The sequence below is a fragment of the Bombina bombina genome, chromosome 5 (assembly GCF_027579735.1).
Source record: "Bombina bombina isolate aBomBom1 chromosome 5, aBomBom1.pri, whole genome shotgun sequence".
NCBI classification, from domain to species: domain Eukaryota; kingdom Metazoa; phylum Chordata; class Amphibia; order Anura; family Bombinatoridae; genus Bombina; species Bombina bombina.
The window spans coordinates 805,025,031-805,038,995 of NC_069503.1; the positions used below are offsets into that span (position 1 = coordinate 805,025,031).

Below are 13,965 nucleotides of genomic sequence, written 5' to 3' on the forward strand. Positions count from 1 at the left end.
CACAAACAAACAAACAGGAGCAAACTAATACTCTTGCTCACACACAAAGTAACACACTCACTCTGTAGCTCATACATACAAACACAGGAACAAACTCACACTCTTGCATTCACACACACAAACAGGAACAAACTAACACTTGCACACACACACAGGACAAACTAACATTCTTGCACACACAGGAACAAACTTACACATTTGCTTACAGTGACACATACTTACATATAAAACCCACTTTAACACAAATAGAGAAACATTGACACTTACATGCCAGTTGTTGATCTCCTACAGCACAACTCCCAGGGCTGAACTTCAACTGACTCACACTGGCATCCACTCCCATTTTTGTGAGTCACTGCACAGGAACTTCAGAATGAGGGAACAAGCAGACTGTGCTGGAACAGCACTGGAAATTAAAGTAAAGCTGATGTGCCGCAGCCGGCACAGCTGCAATGTGAGGTACAAAAAATATTTATGAACAGTTTGCCAGTCACTTAGACCTTTGTACCTGAACCACCACTGGTCCTATTAATATCATCTAAAGTGGCAACAGGAGGCAATTGCTGTGTGCTTGCACAGCTTCCTATGAGTGCCAGTGAGCACCCAGGGCTGAGCATGTTGCAAGGTCATAGGATGTGTGCCCAGTCTAGTCTGAAAGTGCAGTCCCCTTCCGTGTTTGGTATATGTCTAGGGTGATTACAACCCTTCACTTGTTCCCAGTTTGTTGGATTGAGAGCTTGCATTGTGTGGCTGTTTTAGGGTCCAAGGTTTTGGAAGGGACCTTGACGTGGTACCTGAGCTTATCCTATTTGGCCAAATGCAGTAACTAACCTTTCCATTTTTGCTTTTAATCTTAGCTGAGAGCTTGTAAGCGAGTGCTGGACTTTCTCTGTGTGTTGTATTAATTTGTTTTGTAATTTTCCCTATAGTTCTTGCACCCAGACCTGTCTGGGGTTAACTGCCTGTGACTCTGGGGACAGCACAGCTTCCTGTGAGTGCCAGTGAGCACCCAGGGATGAGCATGTTGCAGGGTCAAGTAATGCGTGCCCAGTCCAGTCTGAGAGTGCAGTCCCCTTCCGTGTTTTGTATATGTCTAGGGTGATTACATAAGTCTGTGCACCCTTCACTTGTTCCCAGTTTGTTGGATTGAGAGCTTGCATTGTGTGGCTGTTTTAGGGTCCCAGGTTTTGGAAAGGACCTTGATGTGGTACCTGGGCTTGTCCTATTTGGCCAGATGCGGTAACTAACCTTTCCATTTTTGCTTTTAATCTTAGCTGAGAGCTTATAAGTGAGTGCTGGACTTTCTTTGTAATTTTCCCTATAGTTCTTGCACCCAGACCTGTCTGAGGTTAACTGCCTGTGATTCTGGGGACAGCACAGCTTCCTGTGAGTGCCAGTGAGCACCCAGGGCTGAGCATGTTGCAGGGTCATGGGATATGTACCCAGTCCAGTCTGAGAATGCAGTCCCCTTCCGTGTTTTATAGATAGATAGATAGATAGATAGATAGATAGATAGATAGATATAGATAAAACCATAACCACAAGCCGGCACTCACTGGTTTGTCCCTTCAAAGGGTTTTAATGTGAACATTTTTGGCGAAACTTTCCTCTTCCTCTGACATACATCAAATGTACAATCTGTGATATATATCCGTGTAAACATCTGCCCCTTTGTGGACAAGCGCCAAAATGGTTGCCATAGTGATCAATATTGTTTATATATATAAATAAATCAAGTACTTGCATCTCTTATAATCATATATAAAGGTGTGCTCATATATCTGTGTTTCTCATGAGTATTGTTCAATTACCTAAAGTGATCTTGTGTTGAATAAGGAACTACCAACTAATTTTCTTGCAGAATGCAGACATTATCATAATCGTTAACTCACATTACCTACTTACTTAGCAATACTAATGTCAACCATTACTGTGTACCATGGTCACCAACTAACAATCGTACCTTAAATGTGTTACTACACAGATATTTTTGCTAGTTGAGCCCCTTATATCTGCCAGTAGCAAAACCACAGGGATTCTCTTCCTTTTCTGATCTAAACTGATGCCCCCAATCAGGACATCATCCTCCCAGCATCACCTCAGTGGCATATCTAACTATGCCTATCAAATCTTATGCTCCCCATGTATATTATTGCTGTTAAGCACACTATGGCCCCTATTTATTAAAGGTCTTGCGGACCTGATCCGACAGTGCGGATCAGGTCCGCAAGACCTCGCTAAATGTGGAGAGCAATACGCTCTCCGCATTTAACATTGCACCAGCAGCTCACAAGAGCTGCTGGTGCAACGCCGCCCCCTGCTGACTCGCGGCCAATCAGGGAGGTGTCAATCAACCCGATCGTACTTGAACGGGTTAATTTCCGGCGATTCCTGTCTGCCTGCTCAGAGCAGGCGGACAAGGTTATGGAGCAGAGGTCTTTAGACCGCTGCTTCATAACTTGTGTTTCTGGCGAGTCTGAAGACTCGCCAGAAACACGGCCCTTCAAGCTCCGTATGGAGCTTGATAAATATGGGCCTCTATATACTATATCAAATTGAAGCCCAGTTATCATGATGTATAAACTGTCTCTTAACACAAGGGCACTTATTGTTAGATCCATATCATAACACAGCAAATCTCCCTATACTTCTGTGTACATATCAGGAGCCCTAGATTTTAGAGAACAACTTACAGGGGGATTTTGAAACAAAGTAGACTATACCAAATGCTAGGCACTTGTTATACTACTATATAACGTTACTATACAAATATCTGTACTCAAATCTCTCATCCCTGGAAGCCTGACTCTCAACCACTAAGTAAAGGAAATGCTTCACCTATATGGCTTAACTCCTACCAATCCATATGCCATATAGGTTATTGTTGGATAGTATCTGCCCGCACCCTGGCTTCTAGAGGATTTAAAGTGAGAGTGCACTTCTTTCAAACTGTATACATATTTTATCTTAATAAAATTTATTGAATCTGGGTTGCACTTTTTTTTTTTGTTTTAAATATTTTATTAAAGATAATAAAATCACAATACAAGGTTTAAATGAACGTTTCAGTATCAAGACAATGTTACATACAAGTAAACAATATTGGGTTACTCAAAATCCACTAGTCATACAGTAAATAACGTAAATACTTGGTAACTCGTGGTAACTTTTACGTATCCTAGACTGGCGTCCCAATTAGAACTCGGGCTAATTAAGTGGGGGTGGAAAGGAAAATTACTCGGGTTATTAGGGCCTTCCATGAGACTTCGCATAGAGGGCCCAAACTTAGTCACGTGGATTTCAGATAGAAGAGTTTAAAGGTAAATTGAAAACACGGAGAGGGTTAACAGTCCCTCTCAAGCTCACATAATTATAGGTGTATGAGAAAAGAAGTGGGGAGCATAAAGGTTAGGAGGGGGAGTAAAGGAGAGGGGGGGGGAAACAAGGAGGATAGGGGGGGTGCATGACATTTGAACTGGGTCAATTTATGTGGGTCCTTATTGTCCACAAGGACAAGATCTCAAATTAAGTATCACTAGAGGTTACATTAGGCTTCCAGTCAGTGTCATAATGTTCCTTCCAGTCTGACCATACCAATTCAAATAAGTCAGAATGATTTAATTTATAAAATATGTCCTTCTCCATGGTATATATATATATATATATATATATATATATATATATATATATATATATATATATATATGCCATGGTGTTGCATACTATGGCCCAGCTAGGGGATGACTCCTTTTTCCACGAACAGGCTATAGCATGTTTAATGGTCATAAATAGGTATATAGAAATGTATGCTTGGTGTTTGGGTAGAGCATGAAGGTGTAGGTGCAGGGGGGCTGGAGCGGGAGACCTAGAGAGGGCAATTCCAATACGAGAGAGAAATGCAAAGCATTGCTGCCACAAAGGCTGAATCACAGGGCACTCCCACCAGATATGCTGCGCATTACCTCTGTGTCCGCATTTCCTCCAACACTCGGGAGACACACTCTGGAACATCTTCGCTAACCTAGTAGGTACATAGTACCAATGGGATAAAAGTTTGAAATATACTTCATAGAGTTATGCAGTGAATAGCCTTCTGAGTCAAAGAAAAGGCACGCTCCCACCTTTCAGGAAGCACCCGCAAACCTAACAATGTCTCCTATCAGGCCAAATGGGCTGGCGTTTCAAGGCTTTGTGATCCACTTAGGAGTCTATAATGTAGGGTGAGGGGTTTACAGAGCCTGGCCCCCTGAGCCCAAATAGACTCCCACAATGTTATCGGACGGGAGAGATTCAGTTTGAACCCCCAGCTATTCAAGAAGCTCTTAATTCTGTGGAACTCAAAGGGCAAATAAAGTGCTCCTGCTCCATCACCCAACTGAGTAAGCTGTATGTAAGAATCTCACGAGGTCGTAGACCACAGGTCCGACACTAGGTTGACCCCTAGTTGCCCCCACTTATTGGGGTGGGAGTCCCGTAAACCCGAGAGGAGACCCGGAATGGAAGAGATAGGGGAAGGGTGAGGGGCAATATTGGGGTGATGCCTGATTTTGTCCCAGAAATCTAGGCAACCCATGATAACTGGGTTTATTAGCTCCAACTCTCTACAACAGTGCTGCTGAGTCCAAATTAGGTCTCGTAAACTAAGATGATGCGGTAAGGAGGCTTGCTCTAGCGATCTCCATTTGGAGTAAGATAATTTGACTCCCCATTGGGACACATGGATGAGCATAGCACCCTCATAGTATCGGAAGACTGACGGAGAGGCAATACCTCCCGAGGTTCTAGAGAGCTGGAGAATTTTATGTGCAACTCTGGGAGGTTTGTCCTGCCAGATAAATTTCGTGAAACCACTCTGGAATTGGAGCAGAAGGAATTTGGGGAACAGGTAGGTGAGTCTCGGCAGGAACGACATTTTCAGCGCAGTGACCCTGCCGAGCCAGGATACATGTTACATGTTCCAGTCTCTCTTTAAGGAGCGAAGCGATGCTACATATTTTAAATATATATATATATATATATATATATATATATATATATATATATATATATATATATATATATATATATATAGTCAGAGGATGGGGAGTTGTATTCCCGAAACTCTACTCTGGAATACAGTCACGTTGATTAAAAAGACAGAAGAGTGCACGGTTTTTGCTAATATATATATATATATAATGTGTGTGTTTTATATATATATATATATATATATATATATATATATATATATATTTATATATATATATATACACACACATATAGGATCATTTTTAACCCCCAATTTATATATATATATATATATATATATATATATATATATATATAGACAAACACATGCTTCTACTATATATATATATATATATATATATATATATATATATATACTAAACTTTAATTAACTTTTACACATTTTTTGGGGTGTAATAAAAAAATAAATGTCTTTATCCAGACTCCTAACAAATAACTGAAAATAGGAGCATAACGTTTTATTTATTATTTAGTGTTATTTGATCTGGTACATTATACAGTTATTAAGAAGAAAAAGATAATGAAAATGAAACACAAAAGAACACAAGTTAAAGGGACAGTCTACACCAGAATTTGTATTGTTTTAAAAGATAGATAATCCCTTTATTACCCATTTCCCAGTTTTGCATAACTAACATATTTATAATAATATACTTTTAACCTCTGTGATTATCTTGTATCTAAGCCTCTGCAAACTGCCCCTTTTTTCAGTTCTTTTGACAGACTTGCAGTCTAGCCAATCAGTGCCTGCTCCCAGATAACTTCTCGTGCATGAGCACAGTGTTATCTATATGAAATACGTGAACTAACACCCTCTAGTGTTGAAAAACTGTTAAAATGCAATCTGAAAGAGGTGGGCTTCAAGGTCTAAGAAATTAGCATATGAACCTCCTAGGTTAAGCAGCTTTCAACTAAGAATACCAAGAGAACAAAGCAAAATTGGTGATAAAAGTAAATTGGAAAATTGTTTAAAATTACATGCTCTGTCTGAATCATGAAAGTTTATTTTGGCCTAGACTGTCCCTTTAACCTATACATATAAAGTCTAAAACTGCTAACAATACATTAACTAAAATATGAAAAATAAACATTCCTCTATTTGTGCCATTGGCAAAACTTTTAACAAACTATTTCAGTATGAGGACTCTGCAGAGAAAGTGTTAACTCCGAGCACATTGCCTTTAATAAGATACCTTATTATTTGCTGCTGTTAAAAAGGTGGTGGGAATGAATTTCTGCCTTCCAGGAAGCCTTTTTTTTAACTTTAAATTTGCATTGAAAATTGTGCACTTTGGGGTCCATTTATCATTGTGCGGACGGACATGATCCGCTATAGAGAACCATGTCTGCCGCACATCGATAAATGCAGACAGCATACACTGTCGGCATTTATCATTGCACCAGCAGTTCTTGTGAACTGCTGGTGCAACGCTGCCTCCTGCAGATTCACGGCCAATTGGCCGCCAGCAGGGGGTGTCAATCAACCCGATCGGGTTGATTTCCGGCGATGTCTGTCCGCCACCTCAGAGCAGGCGGACAGGTTATGGAGCAGCGGTCTTTAGACGTCTTCTTCATAACTTGTGTTTCTGATGAGACTGAAGGCTCGCCAGAAACACAGGGCATCAAGCTCCGCTCAGAGCTTAATAAATAGACCCCCAAGACTGTTACTGCTTAACTAGGCTGTTTTTGCTTAGCGCTTTAACATCCTTGCAACGCTATATATAAGAAGCATATTTTTTCCTTTTCCTCATACAGCTTGCTTTAAAGGGACAGTCAACTCAAATTTTTTTATTGTTTAAAAAGATAGATAATCCCTTTATTACCCATTTCCCAGATTTGTGATTAACTTGTATCTAAGCATCTTTTGACAGCCCCCTGATCACATGACTATTTATTTATGGGCGTGAGCACAATGTTATCTATATGGCCCACATGAACTAGCAGTCTCCTGATGTGAAAAGCAAATAAAAAAGCATGTGATTAAGAGGCTTTCTATATTGGCTTAGAAACAGGCAGAGGTTTGAATGTTATAACATATATTAATATAACAATGTTGGTTGTGCAAAGCTGGGGAATGGGTAGTAAAGGCGTTATCTAACTTTTTAAACAATAACAATTTTAGTGTTGACTGTCCCTTTAAGTATTTAGTATTTATTGCATTTATTTATTATTTGCCTTAATGGAGCAGCACCAATCTGTCCGTAAAACTACCATAGGAACTGAGTCTCCTGAACATATTTCTACCAAAGCTAAGTGTGCTTAGTGTAATACAACTGAAGTAGCTCCTTCAGCTCATTTATGTGACTCATGCTTATATTTCTTATCGCATTCTGATCAATCTAATGATTTTCTATGTGTACTAATGCACCTACTGTCTCCTCCTTGTAGATGGATGCAGATGGCGTACCTCCAGCAATGAAAAAAGTTCATTTCTACTGCAATTTCGAAGGCACTGGCTGCATTACCCCCTTCAAAAAAGCAAAAAAAGGTCAGTTCAAATTTTACCTTCTACTACTAATATAAGTCCTGACCTACAAGATACTGAAGTATCTTCAAATGATGAGGATTCCTCTAATAGTGAGGTTCCCTCATCGGATGTAGAACCTGATCATTCCGCCTTTTTATTTAAAATTTCTATAATATCATTTCTATAATCTGGGTGCGTATGTTAATGGATTTAGCTGTGACTATTTACATATACAAGTATAGATGGCTACCCCTGACAGCCCATAGAGTCTCCTGAATGTTATAACAATGAGACATAACCCCAGGTTATCCCCAGGTATTGAGCCTGGTCACCAGCTGTGTAACTGAGATGTGAAGACTGTTTAATCAACTATTATTACACAACTAACTTAACTTTTTTATTTTCATATAGAATGGGGAGAGAGTGTTATAGAAAAAACGAAACACCTGAAGCATGGAATGAAAAGCTCCGTAACGCAACCCCATTGATGTCTATGAGGATAAAAAAACGTTTTAACCTAACACCCTAACATAAACCCAAAGTCTAAACACCCCTAATCTGCTGCCCCCGACATTGCTGACACCTAAATAAAGTTATTAACCCCTAATCTGCTGCTCCCGACATCGCCACCACTAGTCAAATGTATTAACCCCTATTCCGCTGCTCCCCGACATCGTCATTACTATAATAAAGTTATTAAACGCTATTCCCCCGCACCTCAACATCGCCGACACTATAAAAAAGCTATTAACCCCTATTCCGCCTTCACTAAACAAAGCTATTAACCCCTAAACCTCTGGCCTCCCACATCACCACCACTAAATAAACCTATTAACCCCTAAACTGCCAGCCCCCTACATCGCAAAGAACTAAATTAAACTATTAACCCCTAAACCTATCACCCCCTGACTTACCTGTGAAATAAAAAAAATGTCATGAGCACTCTCCCACCTTGAGGGAGATCTGGGGGCTCCTTACTACTCCTACCCCGGTGATCGTGCCTGTAGAGTGACAGGCATCGCCGGGGGTTCACGTGATGCGCAGTGACGTAACGCGCAATTACGTGATGCCGTCACCGCGGAACTTTATTTATACTTAACAATGTTAAGTCTAGGAGGAGGGGGCATGCTACTTAGAAGCCTGTATCTCAGCCACAGACCCCCAAGACCCACTGTTGGAAAGGTAATCGCCTAACCTTTCCAACAGTGTAAGTATTGGGGGTCTGTAAAAAAAAAAAAAAAGTAAAAAAAAAATGGCTTAGCAGCCAAAGGGTTAAACCAACAATTAACCTAACATAACTATTATACTAAAATTAAAATAACTACCAATTAAAAAACTAAATGACACATTAAAAAAAAATTAACACTACTAAAAAATAACAAACACTAAATTACAAAAAATAACCATCAAAATTATCCAAAATAAAAACAATTACACCTAATCTAATAGCCCTATAAAAATAAAAAAGCCCCCCCCCCCAATAAAAAAAAACCCTAGCCTACAATAAACTACCAATAGCCCTTAAAAGGGCCTTTTATAGGGCATTGCCCTAAAGAAATCAGCTCTTTTACCTGAAAACAGTAAAACCCACCATCCAACCAACCCCCAAAATAAAAAAACTAAGGTACCCATTGCCCTGAAAAGGGCATTTGTATGGGCATTGCCCTTAAAATGGCATTTAGCTGTTTTGCATTACCCTTAAAAGGGCGTTTAGCTTTTTTTAAAAAGCCCAAATCCTAATCTAAAAAAAAAAAAACACCCCAAAAAAGTAAAAAAAAAACCTAACACTAACACCTGACAATCCACTTACAGTTTCTGAAGTCCAGACATCCAGGCGCCAAGAAATCTTCAGGCGGCGAGGTCTTCATCCATCCAGGTAGCATCTTCTATCTTCATCCCGGCGGCTTCTTCTATCTTCATCCCGGCGGTGCGGAGCGGGTCCATCCTTTGAGACATCCAGCGCTGAGCTCCTTTTGATCTGGTCGCCGTCGTACACTGAATCTTCAATGCAAGGGAGCCTTTTCAAAATGGCATCCCTTGCATTCCTATTGGCTGATTTGATTTTTGAAATTCAAATCAACCAATAGGATGAGAGCTACTGAACTCATATTGGCTGTTCAAATCAGCCAATAGGATGAGAGCTACTGAATTTCTATTGGTTGATTTGAACAGCCAATAGGATTTCAGTAGCTCTCATCCTATTGGCTGATTTGAATTTCAAAAATCAAATCAGCGAATTGGAATGCAAGGGACGCCATTTTGAAAAGGCTTCCTTGCATTGAAGATTCAGTGTACGGCGCGACCGTATGAAGAGGACGCTCCGCGATGGATATCTTGAAGGATGGACTCGCTCCGCACCGCCGGGATGAAGATAGAAGATGCCGCATGGATGAAGATAGAAGATGGCGCCTGGATGGATGAAGACCTCGCCGTCTGGATGTCCGGACTTCAGAAACTGTAAGTGGATCATTGGGGGTTAGTGTTAGTTTTTTTTAACTTTATGGGGGTGGTTTTTTATTTTTAGATTAGGGTTTGGGCTTTTTTAAAAGAGCTAAATGTCCTTTTTAAGGGCAATGCAAAAGAGCTAAATGCCCTTTTAAGGGCAATGCCCATACAAATGCCCTTTTCAGGGCAATGGGTAGCTTAGGTTTTTTATTAGAGTTAGGTTTTTAATTTTGGGGGGTTGGTTGGGTGGTGGGTTTTACTGTTTTCGGGTAAAAGAGCTGATTTCTTTAGGGCAATGCCCTACAAAAGGCCCTTTTAAGGGCTATTGGTTGTTTATTGTAGGCTAGGGTTTTTTTATTTTGAGGGGCTTTTTTATTTTTATAGGACTATTAGATTAGGTGTATTTGTTTTTATTTTGGATCATTTTGTTTGTTATTTTTTGTAATTTAGTGTTTGTTATTTTTTGTAATTTAATGTTTGTTATTTTTTGTAATTTAGTACTTTTTACTTTTTGTAATTTTTTATTTAATTTTTTTTAGTAGTGTTAGGTTTTTTTAATGTGTAATTTACTTTTATTTAATTGGTAGTTTTTTAATTTTAGTATAATAGTTGTTAGGTTAAGTGTTAGTTTAAACTTAGGTTTTTTTTATTTCACAGGTACGTTTTTATTTATTTTAAGATAGGGATATTGTAATTTTAATTTACAGTTAGGGGGTTGTTAGGTTTAGGGGTTAGAAGTTTAATTTAGTTTTGGCAATGTTGGGGGATGGCGGTTTAGGGGTTAAAAAGTTTATTTAGTAGGGGTGATGTGGGAGGCCAGAGGTTTAGGGGTTAATAACTTTATTTAGTGGTAGAGATGTCGGGGATTGGCGGAATAGGGGTTAATAACTTTTATTAGTGGTGGCGATGTCGGGAGCGGCAGATTAGGGGTTAATAATTTTAATATATTGTTTGCGATGCGGGAGGGCGGCAGAATAGGGGTTAATAGGTAGTTTATGGGCGTTAGTGTACTTTGTAACATTTTAGTTATGAGCTTTGTGTAACAGTTTTGTTGCGCAAAACTCATAACTACTGGTCTCAGATAGCGGAACGGATCGTGTCAGTATAGGCAAAAACATCATTTTTTTGAGTGCGGGATTGACGTTTCGTTACAGGCTAAAATGCTTGTGGTATAACTATACCGGCAAGACTCGTAATGGCTGCGTTACGGTTTTTACGCTGAAATGGCCATTTTTTCAGCATTAAAACCGTAATGCAAAACTCGTAATCTAGGTGTATGTATCAAAAATAACAATTCATTACAGAGTTGGAGAAGATCTCAATTTTTGTTAAAAGTGACTCAGATTGGTGGCTACATCTTGTGTATCAGCATCTGTAGTTAATGGGGATTATAAGAAGTTAACATGTTGTAGTCTGTACACACAAAAAAATATTTTCAGTCTCCTATACAGTTCTCAACAATGAGAACGCTAGCTCAAGCCTTCTGGAATATTCTGTGCCAGATTAATCATGTTTTATGGTATTTCTTTTATCAAATTGTTATTAAAAACAATATTAACAAAACACTATTTTGTATGGTCAAGTAAGGTTGTCAGTTGTTCTTCATAGAAATACTGGTTGACTAGGGTTGTTCTGGATAATTGGGGTTGGGGTCAAACTTTAGATAAGGCCCCTTGGGTCTTCAGCTCCTGTCAGCCATATATTCAGTATGAACTTTCAGTCCCCTTTGTCTGCAGTCCCTTATAATAAAATGGCATTGCACATGCAAAAAAAACCAAAACACTCTGAAATTTGTATTTACAATACAAAATTCAAAGTATATTATTTTTCCTTATTGTAAAATGAGTTTCCTGCCTCTGCTAGTGGGCTGAACAGGGGTATTCCAAGGGTATAGCTGAAATTTCTCCGCAGGTCTGACGCATTCTCTCAACATTTCCACAGCAGATCTTGCTTTTTTTTTCACAAACTAAAAGGTGGCGAGATACACAAAACACTTATTACCCTAATAAAAATACATTCATACATATGAAAATAGATGTCATTGTAAGACAGTCTACACTGAAAACAGAGTAACCCGATTTGCATTGGCTGCAGGATTTAAGTTTTAAAGTGTGCCTCCTGTTCCCTGCTAACTTCACTCTCCCCAGTGCAGTTTCCCTGTCCAGCGAGCTCTATTACGTGCAACTTGCGGGGACAGCCCTTTTTATTTAAAGAACTCTCTTAGAGCTGTCCCTGCGACTGTTGGTGTAGTTTTTCACGTTTGACCTGGTGAAGTTTTTATAATCAGGACCTTAATATAAGACCCATGCTATTGCTGTTCCAACCACGTGTGCACATCAAACCTCAGATCTGATGGGTCTGTTTTTCTTTACATATATTTTACTGGACAGACAGTTAAAACACCATGGGGTCGATTTATTAAGCAGCGGATGCTGCATCGAAGCCCCATCGTTTCAGGTCCACCTGAAACAGAAGTTAAGAAGCAGCGGTCATAACTTAACTTCTCCGCCACTTTTTAGGTGGCTGACTGAAATCATCCCAATACAATACGATTGGGATGATTGACGGCCCCTGCTAGGGGGCTGTATGGCCGCCAGTGAGCAGGGGGCGACATTGTACAAGTATTTCACTAGAAATGCTTGTGCAATGTTAAATGCCGCCAGCGAATCATGTTCACTCGACCATTAATAAATCTACCCCCACGTCTGGCAACCCTGATGATTATGTTTACATAAAAGGTCAAACTATCCCATTTTTCTTTGTAGCATTAAAATTTGTTTATTTTTTAAAATGTAAAAGTAATTTCTAAACAACAACTTTTTTCAGGTTTATGTACCAGTTTGTGTCTACCATAGAGCTTTTTTTACAACTGTGCATGTTGCTTCTGTATGACAGTGACTTCTATTACAGGAGTATGTGTTATATACATAATGCATAAGCTTCTTTGTTCATGATAACTTTTTACACAGGTGATAATATTCATGGTTGAAAAGCTGGGGTTTTCATGTCATTTTAAACAACTATAAGCAGAGATAAATACAAGAACTGTTATAATATTCACATACTGTTCATGCTCTATTCCTAGCACAGCACAGAGCATGCATGCAACCACAAGACACGCAGGTATAATGCAGATAAAGGTTGTATAGTTACCGCTAGTTAGTATAAACAGCAGACACTGCTAGATTACAGTGCTTTCAGAGTTTTGTATGATCCATTCAATTGCATCCCACCCCTAGAGCAATATAGAGAATGTTTAAATGTATTAGAGGTGAACAACATAAAAACCATTATTGAGATGTAACTAATTGGAGGAAAATAAAACACTTAGGGCTAGATTACAAGTGGAGCGCTATTTGGCACTTTCACAAGAGCGCTAATTGCACTAGAAGTAAACTTTTTGTGCACGTCAGGTTGCGCTGGTATTATGAGTTGAAAGTAAAAAGTTATCGCCCTCGCGCTAACCTGACGCGTGCAAAAAGATGAACTTAGAATATTGTGCGCACAATAACCTATTCCGCCATAGAAGTCAATGGAGAAAATAAAGTTTAAAAATGTTCTTCACATTGCAGAATATGTTATTCATAAATAAATATTTCTATATATAGATCTGATGATATTTTGGTACAATATATTTCTATACCTATATATATATATATATATATATATATATATATATATATATATATAAATGACTCTATATAGGTATACATTTAAATAGGAATATCTATTTTTAAATACATAGAACATATTCCGCTTTGTGCAGAACATTGGAATGTGAAATATTTACAGTAAATATAGACTATAAAACTTTATTAAAAATGAATATTGCATAAATATACTTTTTCATGTTTTCATCAACTTAACTGAAAAGGGATCAAATGCACTTATACTGTATATATGTCTATATATGTATACATATGTATTTATGTGTGTATTTATGTGTTTATATGTCTGTAAATACATATATACACATATACATACATAAATACATCTGTACACCTATATAGACATATATAAATACA

The 13,965-nt window shown here is 38.7% G+C and overlaps 1 protein-coding gene across 1 annotated transcript in view; it reads right to left on the reverse strand.

The window, feature by feature from the left end:
• Positions 1 to 321: 321 nt before the first annotated feature.
• Positions 322 to 13,965, reverse strand: part of PRELID3A (PRELI domain containing 3A) — a 66,246-nt gene continuing 52,602 nt past the window's right edge. Inside the window, exon 6 of the mRNA XM_053715858.1 lies at positions 322 to 447. Coding sequence (XP_053571833.1) covers positions 322 to 447 — 126 coding nt within the window. The remainder of the gene's footprint in view (positions 448 to 13,965) is intronic.